The sequence below is a fragment of the Chionomys nivalis genome, chromosome 1 (genome assembly GCF_950005125.1).
Source record: "Chionomys nivalis chromosome 1, mChiNiv1.1, whole genome shotgun sequence".
Classification (NCBI taxonomy): Eukaryota; Metazoa; Chordata; class Mammalia; order Rodentia; family Cricetidae; genus Chionomys; species Chionomys nivalis.
Genome location: NC_080086.1, coordinates 20,936,810 through 20,957,249, shown reverse-complemented (window position 1 = coordinate 20,957,249; position 20,440 = coordinate 20,936,810). Strand labels below are relative to the sequence as shown.

The 20,440-nt window shown below is 38.3% G+C and overlaps 1 protein-coding gene across 1 annotated transcript; it reads right to left on the bottom strand.

Annotated features, from left to right (window-relative positions):
* Positions 1–345: 345 nt before the first annotated feature.
* On the bottom strand, positions 346–6,730 carry LOC130885659 (C-type lectin domain family 2 member E-like). The gene is made up of 5 exons (XM_057787361.1): positions 6,643–6,730; positions 4,797–4,928; positions 2,343–2,518; positions 1,443–1,549; positions 346–493 (listed from the first exon to the last, which is right to left on the bottom strand). Exons 1-5 carry the CDS (start codon positions 6,728–6,730, stop codon positions 346–348), a joined length of 651 nt encoding a protein of 216 aa, XP_057643344.1.
* Positions 6,731–20,440: the final 13,710 nt, after the last annotated feature.

The following is a 20,440-nucleotide window of genomic DNA, read 5'->3' as shown; positions in this document are numbered from 1 at the left end:
TTCTTGTGATTATTGAATCTTTTCCATGGGTTCAGTCACTGCACATTTTTAGTTTCCAAGCTTTTAAAGCAAGGACCAATGGAAAACAGTTGGTCATAAAAGTGACACTTTCTAATATAGGTATGACTATATTTTAGGTTTAAGATGTGAATACTAATTCATTTAATTTGCAACCATTTGCGTTTTTCCAAATTCCTGTATATATTATCTTCTATGTGAGTTTTCATCTTTGCTGTCAACACATATTCTTGATGGATTTTGATGATTTTAGCAGGTCACGAGTGGAGCAGCAACTGCAGATAACAAGTCACAGAGCATCTGTTTCTCATGCATGCTTTGGCATATTCACTCTCCTTGATTTAAAATTTCTGGGCACTGTACAGTAGATCTGTTGGACTTGCTACAAATCCACTTTCTATGTGTGTAATCTCTGGCACTGCTGATCCCGATGTCACTCAGGTAGCCACACTCTCCTTCTCCTCGGGTGAGAACTCTAAAGTTAAAAACAAAAAATTCTTCACAGGCCAACATTACATCAAATACATGAACTAGTTTTGCACCTGCCATCTAATACATACTCAGATCTCAATTTGAACTCCGCATCTTTGCCATTGCTCAAAATCATCCCTGTAAAATTTGTGCAAGGCATTTGACAAATGCTTGCTGCCATGTTCAAATGAACTGCTGCGATTTGTGGCTTCACTGAGGGTGACTCTCAATTCTAGCTTGAAGCATTTTACATATGTATAAAGGCGAGAGAAAACACATTTCTTAGTAAATTTCTGAAAGGTCTTTAACGATCATGTGACAAGATTTGTGTTTTGTCATTCCAGTGAATGACTCCATTCAAAATGACCATTCTCACTTTCAAAAGCTGTCTCAGTGTTCTTTGATAATGAGACTTTAGAGGAGTTTCCCAATGCCCCTGGAGTCTCTGTTCTGTGACAGGTGCATCTGTGTAAGGAATGAACTGATAAGTCCTATCCCAGCAGTTTTGCTGTGGCTTTCTGGGGTTTCAGAACCCTCACTGCTTATATGAAATTCTGTAGAAAACCCATAAGAGTGTTTCTCATGAAAGAAAAGTTTTCAATTGGTAATGAAGCAGGCAACATCTACCCCAGAAGCCATCATCATACTAAAACTTTCAAGTGAAATCACTCTAAGTAAATGCTTTGAAAATAATAGCCAATAAAAGGGAGACCATCCAAAGGTTTTAAATTTTGGTGGATGTGGAGTTTGTTAGGGATTGGCTCTACACATTAGTACACAGACTACCCCTGAGGCACTTTTCTACTTAGAAGGTTTCTGTTCCTTCCTCCCCAGTATAGTTGGCTTCAAAGGACACAGCCATTCATCTCTCTCTGTCTCTGTCTCTCTCTCTCTCACACACACACTTCACAAAAATGATTACAGTATAAGGGAAAGCATTCTGAAAAACATACATTTTGTTATATTCAGTGTTGTCTGTCCACCTCCAAGGTTGCTCTTGTGATTCTCTGTGCAAGCCGATCCAATGGTTAAAAGGCCCCATATGTGTCCTCAGAAAATCCTATCATAAAACACAGAAAGTGAATGCATATGCCTTTAAGCTTCCAGTGACCATTGAGTGTCTCAAATATGTGACTACATCTGTATTTAAGCTTCCAGTGACGATTGAGTATCTCCAATATATAGGATCCTCTAAGGATATCAGCTGAGGGTCATTGATATTTGTGGCCATAATATCCCTCAGCTCTCAGTGGATGCATTTTACATCCATAATCCAAAATATATTGCTGACCACCCATTCCACTGTGTCTGATTAAGAATGTCCTTAACAGTTTTTAACACATGCCACATTCAGTATACAATTTGTAAATTCTTAGAGAAAAACTTACATGACCACAAGTTATCTGCATAGATTGTAAGTCTGTCCTTTCAGGTTTTACTATGAGTATTACATGAGAACATGGCTCGTTAATGTCTCAAGGCTCCAACCAGAAGCAATAACTTCAGAAAATGGCACAACTAATGTGTTCCCCATACACCCTATCTACCTGGGGTGGGATCCTTCCTCATTCTTCCACTTTAAAGTTTCTGTCTTGCCAGGTGGTGGTGGCACACGTTTGTAATCCCAGCACTTGGGAGGCAGAGGCAGGCAGATCTCTGGAGTTTGAGTCCAATCTTGTCTACAAGAATTAATTCCAGGACAGGCTCCAAAGCTACAGAGAAACCCTGTCTCAAAAAATCAATCAATCAATCAATCAATCAATCAACCAACCAATCAATCAATACAGTTTCTGTCTCAAGTCAATACACATTCAACAGGACAAACAACAAGCCAATTTCTGATCTTTTCTTACCAGCTCCTCCAGGCTCTCAAATTGAGCTAGATGGGCTTCTAATGTTATACAGGAGATCCGGCTAAATGTCCAGTTTCTCATGTCTTCAGAAAAATAAAAACATTTTCTTCCAAATCCAATCCATTTTCCTGGGCAGGTGTCATAGCAGGGTCCATGACGCTCAATGACTTTCTTCACTAAAATGCAGAGAGTGCCATGAGATATAACAAAACATTTTTATATCTAATCCCTTTGGCTAGTCATTCAGATCTCAGTGGAGAGGTGTGTGTTTGGACTGTACTTTCATAACTGATCGCTAGGAGACCCCCTCCTAGCATAAGGGTCCCCAGTCCAGAGCTTTCTTGTGGGGGTTATGAGGAAGTGAATTTACCCCCTTCTTTGTATTTTGAAGTTTGAGACAGAATCTCACTATGTCACCTTAACCGGTCCGGATCTTACTATGTGGATTGCACTTTTCTGGAGCTTTAATAATCATCCTGATTGTGCCTCCTGAGTGAGTGCTAAGATTAAAGTCTCAATACCCTGCAAAGAAATCATTTCTAGATCTAGTCCCTTAGGACTATTCCTGATTCTTGGAATCCTACAGCTTCTTTTCCCATAATCCTTCACATCCTGATATTCTCATGACAAAAGAAAAAAAAAAACTTCTCATTGGTCTGGATTTTACTACAGAGAAATGCCCGCCTGCAAAAAAAAAAAAAAAAAAAAAAAAAAAAAGTCAAACTTAAATATCAAATTTTGGTCTTGGACTTCCTAAAATTCTACCACACACATTAAATGTATATGACCACATGCTGGCTCCTGTTCGAGGCAGTTAGAAGGACTATCAGTAAGAAATCTGACACCAATGCTTGGCAGTGAGTAACACTTGACTTTAATTCCAGTACTTGAGAGGAAGAGGCAGGCAGATCTCTGTGAGTATGAGACCAGCTTTTTTAGAAGCATGTGCAGAAAGAGAGACTATTATTTATTGCTGGTAGGAGTTTGTACTGAGTTTGTATAGGCAGAATGGAAGTTCCTTGAAAATTTAAAAATAGACCTACCTTTGACAGTTCTGCTACTCTTGGGTATGTAAGAAGAGAATTCCACATCTTACCACAGAAAAACAGGTTCATCCATGTTGCTCTCCTATTTACACTAGTTAGGAAATGGACCTGACCTAGTTGAATATAGTCTGTTTGGATGCTCACATTCCTGGACCTGGGGGGAGCAGGGAGGACCTTGGACTTCCCATAGAGTAGGGAACCCTGACTGTTCCTTGGACTGGATAGGGAGGGGGAGGGGAGAGGTGAGGGAAGTGGGAGGAGGGGAGGAGGTGGAAATTTTCAATAAAAAATAAATTAATTTAAAAAATGTGGTACATGTACAGAAAAGAATGTTACTGAGCTGGTCTACATAGTAAGCTTCAAGACAGTCAGGAGTACACAGAAACCTTGACTCTCTCTCTCTCTCTCTCTCTCTCTCTCTCTCTCTCTCACTCACACACACACACACACACACACACATACATAATGTTAATATTATGTATTGTTATATTAACATTATCTTGGAACAACTTTTCCAGCTATGGCAGCCAAATTGTACAAGATTTTATCACATTATTTACAATATTCCACAACTAAAAGTTTAGGAACCACATATTCTGGAACTTTCTATGTAATATTTTCAGACCTTGGTTGAAGATATTAACTAGAACCATGGGAGTTGAAGAGAGGGAGGAGTGAGAATATGAGCAAAGTGGTCAAGTCTGAATGTGGTTGACAATTGCATGACTGGGGCAGACTGAGGGGCCACTGGCAGTGGCACTGGAATTTATCTCTACTGCATGTACTGGCTTTTTGGGATCCTATACCTTTTAGATGTATACCTTGCTCAGCCTAGATATAGTAGGGCGGGTCTTGGACCTTCCTTAAAGCAATGTGCCTTACCACTCTGAAGTTTAGATGGGGATGGGGTGGGAGGGTCTGTGGACGGAATGGGAGGAGGAGAGGGAGAGGGATCTTAGATGGATATTTTGTTAAAAATCTAATAAATTAAAAAAAGGGTCATGGGGGTGGGATTCCTGTACCTTTCCCAACCATATTACTCTTCACTCTTTTCACTTCCCCTTAGCATTAGCAATCTCCTTGAAAGTTCCTTTTCAAGTTTTTCTTTCCTTGTTCTTTGTGTTGAATAGTCTCCCATGTGGATATATATTTTTTGCATCTCTGTCTAGAGGTTGCTGATTGTCATGTTCCCAGGGATGCAGAGCCTGGCCTCCCATGCACACCACAACCTATGTTGTTCATTCTCTATATCTTCTTACTAAACCCTAATTTCCCAGAGAAGAGGAAATTCCAGTGTGTTTTCTTTAGAATCTTTAACACAGTGCCTGGCTTACAGTGGTCAGTAAGTATTATCTGATAATGTAAATGTGTAGAAAATGTTGAATAATGTGGAGGTTAAGTTCCTCACCTGGCAAAAACAAAACAACAAAAACCACAATTAAAGCTACAATGAGCACCATCATCATTATATAGCACCAGGAAGACTTAGCAAGAGGCCCAGAGCAGACAGTTCTGAGACATTTTCTTTGGAGCTTTATACCTGAAAATATAAATATCAGAATATCAATTTCAATAACCTGCAACGCCAGGTAAAGATGACCCTGAATAAGGCAAGGATGTCTTCTCACCACTCTAGTGTAACTCTGGGGAGTCTAGCCAAGACAATAGGGCAATAATAAAAAATAAGTTAAGCCTCACAGAGATAAAAGAGTTGATATTCAGATGACATGGATATATATATCTACATATGAATTTCTAAGTAGTCTATTAAAAAGGCTCTAAAAGTAATGAACAAGTTTACAATGTTGCAGAAAAACATCTTAGTGAAGAAAATAATTTTCATTTTCATACAGCAGCAACGGTCAAATGCAAACAATTGTATATGGAGAGTAATATTCACAGCACTGCCAAACACATGATTATACATCCAATGAAACATTGGGCTTTTAAAACTCTCAGTACAATGTAGGTGCAATTCCTTTTGAGAAAGAGAGACAGAGAGTCTGACTGACAGAGGCAGAAAGGGAGACAGAAAAAGGGAGACAAAGAGAGAAAGGAAGAAGAAGAAGAAGAAGAAGAAGAAGAAGAAGAAGGAGGAGGAGGAGGAGGAGGAGGAGGAGGAGGAGGAGGAGGAGGGAGGGAGAGAGGAAGAGAGAGAGGGAGGGCAGGGGGATCCTGCCAGTCCATTGTTAATCTTTTTATTCCTTTATTCCTTTTTAGGCACAAGAGCAGAGTATTCATTTCACTAAATTCAATTTATTTTTCTGTTGTGTAGGTAAACCATTTCGGTATTGTAACCAAGAAAATTTTTGCCTGAGACAAAGATATTTTTCTTCTAATAGACTTAAGTTCTAGGCTTCATGTTTGGGTCTGTGATTCATTCTGAGTCAGTTATAATTCACATGATGAGCTATGAGTCTCACCATGAAAACCCATTATCTAAGCATCATATGCAGAAGAGTTTTCATCCTTTCTCTAAGAATCGCCCACTTCCCCATCTCCAATACACATGTGCACATACTATAAATGCACATTAGTTTTAAAAAAATGAGCCAAAATATTAAATAAAATGATGCTTACATAGTAAACGCACGCATTAACTATGCTTAATATTGCCAAAATTTGGGGAAAATAGTTGATAAACAGTTTAGCATTTGTTTCAATGAGACAACATTTACCTCATGCCCTAGATCTAAGGGATATGCCTGTGTTTACAATACAAAACATGCCTTTGTTTACAACAATTTTGTGAATTAACTCTGTATTTTGCAACAGCTCAAATATCCCTGAGCTTGTGGCAAAGTAAAGAAACATTACTCAGCGCTGAGAAAAAATAAAAAGGAAAATTTGCACCTGCCCATATCTTGTGCTGGTTAAATGGTCCTCATCCTACTGTCCCCAGAGGTTTCTAAGATACGCCACATACACCAAAGGTAAACTAAACAAACAAATGCACGCCAATCAACAGATCAACCAATCAACCAACCAACAAATCAACTAACCAAACCAATCAACCAAACAGAAACCATATTTCAGACTTTTGTTATTAATTTATTGATCGTTTCTCCTACCCAGAAATTCTTTATTATATACTTTGATAAAGTAACTAATATAACAGAGGCCTCTAAGTATCTCTTCGTCTACAGAGACTTACTGTGACAGACTAGCAGGCAGGAGTTTCAGCTCCTCTGAGTGTTCCTGGTGAATCTTCTCTCTATCTTTTAGTTTGAATCAAATTGGATTAAAATACATACCCATTTCTACCTCTTGCAGGCAGTCTAGGGTAGTGAGGTCTGCCTTTACCCTGCCCATGGATGCCTCTTCAACCTTTGCAGCACTCATTTGAGTTCAGAGGAAGAGACTCAACTGAATTCAGAAGGAGGTTTGAAACTTGAAACTCTGGAGAAGGAGAGTCTTGTAGTAATGTGTACGTCGTTCTTATAAGCACTTCGGAAACTCAGCCTGTTTGTGTGATTCATCAATCATTCCTTCCCTATCAGTACTGAACACAGTGTTCTATTTCTGGGAGAAGCAGAATTATAAATTGCTGATTGTGAAATGACATTATGTGTACTTTAAACATGATAAGTAAACTGATAAATACTTTGGAATTTGAAAATATCCTTATCACTAATTCTTTAAGAAAAATACTGCTTTGATGAAAATTGTTGTTATTAATTGGAGATTATTTATTTATCTATCTATTTGTTTATTTTTTCTTTCAAAGACAGTTTCACTCTGTACCTCTGGCTAGCCTCAAACTCATTATATAGAAAAAGTTGACTTTAAAATCAAAGAGATCAGCTTGCCTTTGCCTCATAAGTGATATCAATAGAGATGTAAGCCATCACACTCAGCATTAATATTTTGATTTGAGAACATATTTCCTAATAGAATTTCTAGATGTGGGGGTTCTGATAATATTCAGTAATTCTTGTGTTTGTTACATGAAGAGAGAGTTGCTGAAATGCACAAAGGTGAAACACAGCTACAGAGCATTGAGCTGTCTGGAGACCTATTCTGGAACTAGTGGCTTCATTCCTCAGTGGGTGTTCCACAAGAAGCACAGAAATGGATCCTTGTGAGAGATATCATTATTTTATGATTTATAAATAGAAGTATATAACATCCATGTCAGCAGTGTGATAATAGTGCAATAAAGAACTAAGTACAACAGATAAGAGAGGAATGAGCATGCAGTTAGTGCATGCTGGGAAGTGTTATAGATTCAGTATACTAGAGAAGCATATTCTACTGTATTTCTCTAATGGTATGAACAGTGGTAATAGAGAGCAATGTTCTGCTACACCCAACAACGTAATGATATTGCATGTGTCCTTTGCCTTGTCTTGTTAAAATAGGAAGTGTAACTACAAATATTCCCTATCTCACTGGTCCCCCCTGGATGCAGTTTTCTCCACCTGTCTTTTTCTGAAGCTGTTTATAAAATAATCACTCTGAGGCTTAATATTAGCTTATATTCTTTGGCCTATTAGCTCAGGCTTTTTATTAACTAACATACATTTTAAATTAACTCATTTCTATTATTTTATATTTTACCATGAGGCTTGTGGTTTGTTACCTCTTGCTTCTTGGGTGGCTACATGGTATCTGTCTGACTCTGCCTTTTATCCTCCTCTAACTCTGCTTGGATTTACCTTCTTGCCCCAACATTGACCAAAGCAGATTCTTTATTAACCAATGGTAATAAAATATATTCACAGTATACATAGAGGAATCCCACATCATCTCCTCTTTTCTGTCTAAATAAAAATAAAGGTTTTAACTTTAACATAGTAAAATTACATAAACAGATATCGAGCAAGAATTACAGTTACAACATCTAGCCTATTTATATATGGCAAAATTAAAAAAATATTCTATCATCTATTTTCTCTTTATGAGTCTAAGGTTTCATATCTTATTTATCTTCTATCATAACTAAGGGAAACTATAACTATAAATATCTGTCTTCAACTCCATCAAAGACCCCAGAAGGATATATTATTACCTAAGTAAACAGAAAGTACATTGCAAGCAACTTCCAAAATTCTAGAATTGATAGAAACATATTGCTGCCTGGACAGTCACCCAAAGTTCTTTTGTTATGTGGGGCATCCATCTTTAGCCTACAGGCACATAGTATCTGGAAGACTTTTTCATGAAGCACAAATTTAAAAGACTGTTTTATTTTTATTGACATTTTGCCAGTTACTTTCTTCTGTGTCCTGTAGAATATCTGGCAGACTCTTTCATAAAGCAAGAACCCTGAAGGACTGTCTCACTTTATTTAGGCAAGTTCGGTATTATTTCTCTGTTGTTCTGCATGTCCAGTTTATACAACATACTATCTAGGAGTCCAGTCAAGAGCAGTTTCTTATCCAAATGACTCACCTTGTCACATTGAAGGAAAATTCCATAACAAGTTTCTTCAATGTCTATCATCCTCTCTGAAGTAATTGGTGCTGCCAGAAATAGGCATATATCACTGTAAGAAATTCTAAGTTCTTAAAACATTTTAAATGGTACATTCTGTAGGCCCTTGAAGTCTTTAAGATTATTTGTCTAACTGAAATATATCTATGCATATCTAGAAAACCTGGACTTAATTGAAATTTAATTATTATAGATGACTATCTATTAATCTGTATTTCTTAACTATACATTACATTTTAAATGAGCTCTATAAACATAATATCTTAAACAAGAGTAGAAATAGACATATAACAAAATTGACCTTAAATTAGTATCAATAAGCCAAAGCCCATAACAATGTATTTATTTCTACATCATACCCCCCCTTTTTTTTGAAAGAGATTGGCTGTGACCATTAACCACTTATAAGCAACCCCCTTTAAATGAAAACAAACATTTATAATAATCATTTTGGGAATATGGACATTTTTCCTCCAAACTTTTTGCTGCTGTTTGTTGAGTGAAGTATTTTCAGGGTTCATGGAGATCTTTAAGGGGATCTTGTTCCATCAAACCACATTAGCCTGAAAGGAATCCACAGGTTCTCATCTTTTATTTTATTTTTTTTTGAGACAGGGTTTCTCTTAGCTTTTGGTTCCTGTCCTGGAACTAGCTCTTGTAGACCAGGCTGGCCTCGAACTCACAGAGATCTGCCTGCCTCTGCCTCCTGAGTGCTGGGATTAAAGGCGTGTGCCACCACCACCTGGCCTGGTTCTCATCTTTTGTAGAAAGAAAAGCAGAACATCTATCCCAAAGTAGCAGGTCTGTAGACTCAAATTTTGAAGTCAAGATACCTTTAAAATATATGTTGGCTTTCCTTAGCAGCCCTAGAATCAAATGCTTTTCAGCACTTAACTCAGTAACAGTCAAAAAAGCCAAAGAAAACATGCATATAATCCAGATTCTCTGTCTATGTTACATCTTTACATGGCTTATTTTTACTCTATTATTTTTTAATAATACTTATTTTATTTTCTTTACTCATCTAATCTATGACTGTCTGTACTCTTTCTTCTCTCTCTCCTAAGCCCATGTACATTTATCTAATACTATGACACATTTCAAGGTCATTTTTTTTTATCTATTTCTGTCTTATTGTGTATCTGTAATTAGTTTGTCTAGCAGGAGAAGTTTTTTTTTTTTTTTTTTTTTTTTTTTTTTTTTTTTTTTAATGCTAAGAAGGAATAGTTAGTACTAATGAGACAGCTTGGCCTGCTGGCTCCACCCTGTCCAACATGGTGGAGGCACATTCACAATCTCTGTGAGCCATGCTCACTGCTCCAGTTCCAGAGATGCAGTGGGTTTATGCTACCGTTAAGCAACTTGTAGTACTCTGCTCACAAACCCAATTTAAGAGCTCAGTAGCAAGACCTCCTGAAAGATCCAGAATCATTTGTGCTGCAAATATGAACCAGGAAGCTATCTCTTAAAGAAGCTGAACCTCTGTTTGTGGCCAACAAGAAAAGCCTATCTGAAAATAATGTAGGTACCAGGAAGTTCCAACTGACTCTCATTTTTATGGGTCTAGAAGTCCCCCCCCCCATATTAAAGTTCTTAGACTTTATGTGGATGTATGCTTCTGAATGTTGGGTACCATTATGCAACTACAAATATTTCCCATCCTGCTGATACTGGTGGATGGGGTTTTCTCTGACTGCCTATTTCTAAAGCTACTTATAAAATAACTACTCTGAGGCTTATTAATTATATACTCTTTGGCCTCTTAGCTCAGGTTTCTTATTCACTACATCTTAAAATTAAATTAAACTATTTCTATTTTTTTATATTTTACCATAAGGGTCATAGTTTGTTACCTCTTGCTTCTTGGGCAGCTACATGGTGACTGCCTGACTGCACCTTCTTTCCATCTCTATCTCTGCTTGTATTTCTTTCTTTCCTATATTTTGTCCTGCTATAGGTCAAAGCAGCTTTATCATTAACAAATGTTAATAAAACATGTTCATAGCTTGTAGAGTAGAATCCCATATCAAGAAAGCAAGAAGAAATCTCTAGAAACTAGTAAACATATATTATTGTGGCTAAAAAAGACCAGCATATACATTTTCAGGGATAATATATTAGAGTTGTAGAAGAATAATTACTTGCAACTATGTTGTAAGATGTTGGCATAGTTATTAATGCTAAGCATAATCAAACCATGCTATAGTAATTCTATTTATTTACATGTGCACAAAGGGCATGTACAAAATACACATACTAGTACCATTTATAACAACCAAATGAGAAGCTTAGGTGTTTATTAATAGAGGAATAGAAATAAATATACTATGCTGTAATTATGTGGTGTGCATGGAAGGCATCACTAACGAAGTACCCATTAATGCTAGGCAGCAACATGAATTACCTCAAAATCTTAATAAGAAGTAAGACACTATGGAATACATAGGACATTAGTTTCATTTTTATCAAGTTCCAAACCATGTATTCAAGAATAGCATAAACATACAATGCATAAAAAGGAAGAGCCAAGAAAACAGATGCTGTGAAAACTGTAGGAGAACTTGTTTAGAAAAATGAGACCCAAGTGAGGTCAAAATGGATTCTGCTCTTCCAATGTTGCTTGAGGCTGCAACTTTACCAAGCTTCCAGTGTTGGAAGAGTGCTGCTTGTTGGTTCCCAGCTGCTTAACCCCAAAATAATCACACAGAAACTATATTAATAAAATCACTGCTTGGCCCATTAGCTCTAGCTTCTCATTGGCTAACTCTTACATATAAATTTAACCCATCTCCATTAATCTGTGTATCACTACGTGGCTGTGGCACACTGGGTAAAGTTCTGTCAGGTGTCTGTCTATGGTGGGGGCTACATGGCTTCTTCCTGACTCTGCCCTTCTTTCCCCCAGCATTCATTCCAGTCCTTTATGCCTAGCTCTGCTCCACCCTCCCTACCCTTTTATAGGCTCAAAGCAGTTCTTATTCATAAATGGTAATCACAACATACAGAGGGAAATTCCACATTGCCTTCCCTTTTCTGTTTAAGTATAAAGGAACGGGTTTTAGCTTTAACATAGTAAAATTACATATAACAAGACCGATACCAAGCAGAAGTCACAGTTATAATATTTATGTCTACTTTATCTTTTATCATAATTAACAAAAACTCTTAACTCTAACTATAAATTTTTCAACCCATCAAAGACTCAAGAAGGATATAATATTACCTAAGTAAACAGGAAGTGCACTCTAGGCAACGTCCAAAACTCTAGAACTGACAGAAACATCTTGCTGCCTGGACAGTCACCCAAAGTTCTTCTGTACCATTGAGGCATCCATCTTATACCTATAGGCCCATAGTATCCAGCAGACTTTTCCATGAAGCAGGAAAATTTAAAGACAGTTCCACCTTGATTTGCAGTTTGTCAGTCACTTTCTTCTGTGTCCTGCAGAATGTCTGGCAGACTCTTTCATGAAGCAGGAACTCTGAAGGACTGTCTCATCTTTAGACAAGTTCAAAAGTCATTTATCTGTGGATCCTGCTTGTATAGTTTTGTTTTTTTTTTCACTCCCAAGCCTACATACATTTATACAACATTGTGACCCATTTAGAGGTCTTTTATGTCTGAATCTGTCCTATTGTGTATCTGTAATTCTTTACTCTTTTGAAGATCTTTTAAAATGGTAAGCAGCAGTTCTGATCCCACTGCCTTCCTAGGCAGGGGCGCTGAGCTACAGGCATGGTCTTAGCTACTTTCCCAAGCAGGCATACAAGCACCTGGGCCTACAAATCCCATTCAAGTGCTTGATAGCTGAACCTCTCTAAAGAACTAGAGCCATTCATGTTGGTGAACCAGGAAGCACAGTTTTGGAAGCTGTGGCTTTTTTTTTCTACTGCTGAATCAGGAAAACCTCTTTTAAAGGAGCCAAGGTGTGCTGCCACTCAGCAAAGCCCATTTGGGAAAAAAATTGGCTAAACTTTGGTTTTTAGTGTCTAGAATTCCTTTTCAAGCCCTCTCAGGTTTTACATGTATTTAGCATACCACATTGGTATGCCAATTTGTTGGAGGAGGGCTGCTTGTTGGTTCCTGGCTGCTTAACCTCAAAATAAGCACACAGAAACTACATTAATTAAATGACTGCTTGGCCCATTAGCTCTAGCTTCTTATTGGCTAACTCTTACATATAAATCTAACCCATCTCTATTAATCTGTGCATAGTCACATGGCTGTGGCTTACTGGGTAAAGTTTTGTCAGGCATCTGACTCTGGCGGGGGCTACATGGCTTTTCCCTGACTCTGCCCTTCTTTCTCCCAGTATTCAGTCCTGTTCTACCCACCTAGGTCTGCTCTGCTCTTCCCTGCTCTACTATAAGCTCAAAGCAGTTCTTTATTCATTAATGATAATCAGAGCATACAGTGGGAAATTCCTCATCATTTCCAGCTTACCCATAGTTCTTTTTTTTTTTTTGTTTTGTTTTGTTTGTTGAAACAGGGTTTCTCTGTGGCTTTGGAGCCTGTCCTGGAACTAGCTCTGTAGACCAGGCTGGCCTCGAACTCACAGAGATCCGCCTGCCTCTGCCTCCCGAGTGCTGGGATTAAAGGCGTGTGCCACCATCACCCGGCTTCCAGCTTACCCAATATGCAAAACAAATCTACACCAACTTCACCACTTCCCCTGACTCTCAGTTGACTTCAAAATCTCTAATTTTTCACCTAGTTTCTGTGGTATCTGCCTCCTCTGAAACCCTTGAGTCAGTTCCTACCCACCTCTGTATATAGACTCTGTCATCATTTTAACAGTTTTCTGGGACTTTGACCATGCTAGCCATACTGCTGGCTTGAATGAGTCACAGTAGGTTATGATATTTAATATTACATATTTTCATAACTGTTCTGCTATGGGAGTCCACAGAATCCATTTTAACTTAAAGGTAAAGAGAGACCAAGCTTGTTTGCTTTTTAAGTGTTAGCAGCCATGAGAATGTTTTGATAAAGCCCATGGGAAAGAACATTTTATCTAGTTAAGTGTGCAATTCTAGAACCTGATGATACTTGTAGGAGGTACTTTGTGGGAGATTATGAGACTGCCTGTTCCTTGATTCCATGACAGAATAGTAATGTAGTTTTTTTGCAATGTGTGAGTGTCTACATTGTTCTGGGTGCAACTTTTGTATTGCTTACTCTGCCTTAAACCTGTATATAAGAATGCTGAGAAATAAATTTACGACTTTGGTATTGACAGACAGAACTCTGTCCTTTCTTCTTTGTTTTTCTCAATCCTTGTCCCAATATTCAGTTACTCCTGCTGACTCATCTCTTGTCTCCAATATCCTGGAAAGAATGATTTTAACCACAAGATTCTTTGAGAACTAAAATAAACAAATGACATCAGAAGTTAATGGGAACATTCCAGAGATAGAAAATGAAGAAGAATCATAGAAACTCACAATTTCCTTATTCGTAATAACTGTTCCAATACCTTAAGGAGTTAACAAAGATAAACATGAGAACAAAGGACTGACAGTGTCAAATATTAAGGCTATCTTGGGCCATTGTATTGAACAACAACAGGTTGACACAGTTTCTTTGTTTTGCCAAGTTTCACACATCTATTCCAGGTCTTCAAACCCATCAAGAGCAAGGTGTACAGCAAAATAGATAGAGCTGGACATGATCATTCACACCCATAATCATAGCACTTGGGAGACTGAGGCAAGAGGATTGCTGTGAATTTGAGGTCAGAGTGGACTATAGAGAATGATCTATTTCAGTAAATGAGAATTAATTAATTATGGATTTGTGGACTGGACCTCAGTGGATGAGATTTTCATGAAGCCAGTTACAGGTGAGCTTTGGTTTTATGTGATCAGGACTGATGTGTCCAACCACCTGCATCCATATCTTACTGTCACAGTGGTATCATTGATGGTCAGAACAGGATTTATTTGTCGTCACAACTGCTTCCTGTGTAAGACTCAAAGTAATGAAATTGACTGATAGAATACATTTTAATCACCTTCATAAATTACTTATAAGAAATAACATATTTAGAATGACTGAAGAATGCCGTATACATTTTCATACATATTCAACTTTGCATTTGCTGTAACTGCCAAAAGGAGACAATGTAACTTAAAAAATAGGCCTGCCAGAGATTGTTCCCTCATACCTTGAGCCAGAAGCCTGCTTATCTTACTGCAAATACCACTATACAGTCCACAAAACACCGTGACCTCCATCTAGGATTGATTAATAAACACATTAAAAATATTTAAAATCTCCTGGTGGTGGTGGTACAGGCCTTTAATCCCAGCACTCTGGAGGCAGAGGCAAGTGGATCTCTGTGAGTTTGAGGCCAGCCTGGTCTACAAAAGCTAGTTCCTGTTCCAAAACTACAGAAAAACCCTCTCTCGAAAAACCAAAAAAAAAAAAGTATTTAAAATATCATCCAAGTTCCCAAAATAGATAACTAGGGAAACTTGCTCTTAATTCCATAGAAAACAAGCACAGTAGTGTAGACCCAAGTCATGTCAGCTCCTTCCCTAGCCTGGACTGGCATAGTCCGTTGTAGTCAAAAGTATGCATTACTTTGACCAGATATAGAAAATGACTAAATGATTCTATGAATTGAAATTGAAACATTAATAAATGTGATGCCATCTATTAAACCCAGGAATATCAAAGAAAGAAAAAAGCATTTGAGAGTGAACCTCATAGATGAAAGAGGGATTCAGTATCACTGAAAATCTCTATTGTTAATTTTCTTCTCTCTGAGTCCATACAACTGGCAGAAACAACTTTTAAGAGAATTCATTCTGGCTCACAGATCAAAGAATACAGTCCATCACGGTATGGGGACCCTAGCAGAAGCACTGTACCAGCCTATAATGACAGGACTGTGTAGCAACTGCTTATTGGCTGACACCAACCAGGATGCAGAGAGATGGACCTGATGCTAGAAGATGAACCTGAGCCTCCACCTGTACCAGTCAGCTCTCTCTACCTAGGAGCCACTTCCAAAGATCCCAAATTCTCCAGACAACCCCATGAGATGGAGACAAAGTGTTTAAGTACATTAACCTGGAAGAGATATTTTATCTTAAAAAATAACCAAAGTTCTGAGCACTCCTTCCCTTCATGAGTCCAGGAAAATTTCCTAGACAAAATAGTCCTTTGAGACACTGGGATCTCATGGAAAGGTATTAATTCCACTGGGTAAGAATAAGACCACTACCACAACTTTTGAGCCAAATTTGAAGCAAGCTTAATTAAATACTGGCCAGGACAATGAACACTGGCATGTTCATACCAGATTTCCAGAAAATGGCGATGACTTATGTTAATCTATTCCTTATAAAGGCAAAACCCACAAGGCTCTGTACTTTCCCATTTTGTCCATTTAGAGACAAGCATACATATGAATGTAGTTCCTGCCTACACACCTCCTGTCTATGTGTTGACAAGCACATTCAGTGCAGTTGGGGCAACTAATGTTGCTTATAGAAGTGCAAACAAGTGACTTGTTGTTGTATATGAGCAACAACTCCCAGCACTCCAGGAAGCTATCTGTCCTTGGGCAAGGGGGGCTTACAAGTTAGAGATATTTCATTTTATAGATCACACAGGCTCCATCTCAGGGCAAAGCTTCTTTCTATGTCAATATCACTGGTGGGCAGAGAGATCAAGGGGCCATTGCATCTTAGTCTCTCTAGAGTTGACCAGTGATGCTTGCATTGCACTCGCTTAGAAATGTGTGGAGACCATCTTTATATCATTATTTTACAGATGGCAAAAACACATCAAAGTGTAATAAGTAAGGTAAGCTAAGGCCTGTGATGATGTATAAGTGGAGTTTGGGGTCAACTGAAGACAATTTTCTACCATTTAAGCCTTTGAATTTTTCCCCCTACTATTTCCTCAGTCCTTATCATACCTAAATATTATATTCTCAAAAAAATCCTAAAAGTTACTCTGGTTTAAAAATAAATTTTATAAATATGACAGCTTCATTCTTTAAAATCTATTTGTGCAAAGTTACTGTGTGCATGTGTATATGTGAGAGACTATTTGAAAAAATGATAAAGACAACTATATCTGGTACATACCAAATCCATGTCTCAAATGAAACAACAATAAGTAACTTATTTAATTTGTAAGCTTCAATTATATACTCAATAAAATGGAAATAATTACAAAAAAAAGAAATGTGTGGAGAGCACCATTTGTTTATGTATTTGAGATGGGTTTTCTCTGTGTAGCCCTGAATGTCCTGAAATTTACCCAGTACATTAGACTGGCCTCCAACTCAATGATCCACCTAGGGAATATGCTATTGCACCTGGCTTTGGAGAGCACTTTGAATCCATTTTTTCTAATATATGCAAAGGTGGTCAGAGGGATTGACTGGTTGGAAAGGGGAGAAGTGAGAGATGTCTGCCAAGCCTGTTGGTGATCTTTGAGCTGTTATATGTTGGAGCCCACAGAGGTGGATCCATTCTACCTTGACTAGAGGTCAGAGAGTTCAGGCCTAGTCTTGCTACTTCAAGGTTATTGACAGGTTATTTGATTTAAGGTGTAGCTACTAAAAGGATATCTTGAAGTAGGGTATGATTACTTGGTATTTGAGGTATTAACATGGTAATTACTTTGTTCTTTGTATCATGGTAAAAAGTCTTTTGCTTTCTTACCCTCTTTTGTATTGCGGTATTTAAAGAGCATAAGAAATAAACACTGGTGGATACAGTACTAACTTGGTTGCCTTTCAACTCTATTCTATGTCTCTGTATTTCTTTTGTATCATTGTTTATTCTGCCTAACATTTCTTTCTTTTTTTTTTCTGCCTAACATTTCTAATCCACACTCCCAAACCCTGAAACTTATGAATCTGTGGAGGCTGGACCCTGACATGTATATAGCTAGTGGAGAATCAAAACTACTGAGCCATTGTGGAAGACAGTGTGTCCATTACTAAGGAGGTAAAGAAACAAATGAATTATTGAACATCTAATCAATCAATGGCTGACTACATGAATGAGTCAGTGATAAAGAGCACCAAATGATCCAGCAGTCTGGCACTGGGTGCATATATAAAGGAAGATAATGTAGGACTCATGGTCATTGTAACAGGATTCATGGCAGTCAATAGGCAACAGCAGGCAAGCTTGTTTACTCCAGAGATATTTAAACAGTGAGTGTTGTAGACAGTAAGTGTTGTGTACCAAGGAATGACCAGTTAGATTTTGATTCCCAGATGCTGTTCATGCTGAGGAAGACTTGAAACTCTAGGTCTGCCTGAACCTGGAGGAGACATCTCTGTTCCCTCCCCAAGGAGCAGAAAAACAGAGAGGCTAAGTTCCTGCTAGTGGCATGCAACACTACAAAATCACTTAGCTAGAAAGGTAGGCAGGTGGTTAGATCTCTCCCTCACAAAAGTTTCTGCTCAAAGATCAACACTTACCCTTGGGGACTTGAGCAGTGAGCAGAGAAGTTCAATGTCTGTTATGACTGAAGGGGCCAGACCCTAACTCAGCTCCCCCTTTCAGAACAGGCTGCTGGAAAGACTTAGCAAGATATAGGCCCCGCTGAGTCCCTTGCCAAACTTTGTTCAAACTTGCCCTAACTACTGGCAGGATCAGAAGCTAGTTTTCGGTCTCTGGATGCGCTTTACTGATAATGGTGCAGTGAGGTAACAGCTCTCCGATGGCTTTCAGGTATAGTAACCTTTACAAAGTTGCAGCTGGCCAATCTGCTCAGGACAGGTTTTCCCAGCCTGGAGGTGAGACAATCCTGAGACCGTTACTACGCAACTAGAAGCCCTCTAGATGCCCCTTTGCTCTACCTCCAATATATACCCTGCTCCACTGAGGTGTGGTGTCCTTCCTACTCTACCCACTGTGTCAGACAGGTGAATGATGCAAGTTAACTTGTAATTAAAAGGAGTCTTTGCTTTTGCATTAGATTTGGCCTTTTGGTGGTTTTTGGGATCCAGACACAGGGAACAACATTTGGGAACTCATCTGGGATCCCCCAAACCCACCACAACTCCCATCCATTGAGTCTTGGCATACCAATCATCAGGTAACTTTATTTTGTCTGGGCAAGCTCTGGTTTCTGTTTCTGACTATTGGAGCTCCTTCTGTGAAACCTGTGTAAGATCCAAGTGAATCTGTGGTGGATTGCAGGTTGGGGTTACTGAGAGACATCTCAGCACCCCATAGGTAGGTCAGGAGACCCATTGGGAGGAGACTGGACCACTTTAGTTCCTTTGGAGAGGCAGAGTGGGTCACTACTATAAACCGTTAATTCGAGGCCTCATTTTCAGATCTGTATACACCTGTCTGTATGGTTTGCTACTGTGCATTCATATGTGCATGTCTTTTGTTGTTATTCTGTTTATTCATCTGTGTAGTGATGAGCAGGCCTGCTTTTTGTCCCACCTGGCTCCCACATGGCTAGCTTTACACCTGAAATAACAATACACAAAATTGTATTCATTTAAACACTTGCCTGGTCCATTAGCTCTAGCCTCTTACTGGCTAACTCTCACATCTTGATTAACCCATTTCTATTAATGTGTGTAGCACCATAAGGTGGTGGCTTACCAGGAAGATTCTAACCTATATCCATCTTGGGCCAGAGTTTCATGGCATCTGCCTGACTCTGCTTTCTTTCTTTCACAATTCTGTTCGGTCTACTCCACTAATCTAAATTCTGCCCTATCAAAAGGCCAAGGCAGTTTCTTTATTAACCAATGAAACAACAGATAGAGAGAAAATCCTCCTATATCACCTCTGTTTTGGAGATTTCAACTTCTGGAATACAATTATTACTTTATCACATTTGTTTTCAAATAAAGGAGCAACATTGCTTATGTTTTGCTCCCAATATTAACCTGCAATGACTTGATATCAAAATAGACTTCTAATTAAAAATATCTTGTTATTTTTCATTGATACATTCAAGATTACTTTATTTGTTTCTACACTCTGAAATGCTGGATTATTTATAATCATTCACCATTTGACTTATTTAGTTTTAATGTTACATTGTGTGTACGTAACACCATATAGGAACCTCCCTCACACATTTTCTGCTTTCTCTCTATCTATTTATTTTATTGTGACCAGATCAAGATAGTCCTGAATTCTGGTATATCTTGTGCTAAAAACAAATCATTCTGGAAATTGGGTGATTAAAAGACATTATTAACACAGCTGAACTTTCCAGGAGCTCAATGTTAGGAGAGTATATTTTAGTATCTGTATGATGATAGCTACATAACTGTGCAGTAGTTATTGTTTCTGACACTGTGTAACCAACAAGTGGTCAGTTTGCTTCCCACTCAAGCAAAATGACACTCATCTCTGGGTGTTTTTTCCACTTAGTTCACACTTTGTAGAACAGAGGTATTTGTGAGCATCTTTATCAGAAATCATCTCACCTCAAACCTGCTGTTCTTAGCAGAGCTACTGTGGATTTCTTGTAGCCACAGATGGTTTCCGAACTTACAGCTAAAGTTCAGTCTCCTCACAGCATCATGTGAACCTTCTACTTAGAGCATCAGACTTATTTTCACTCTATTGATGTTTCCTATTCATCCCACAGCTTTTATTAGCAGT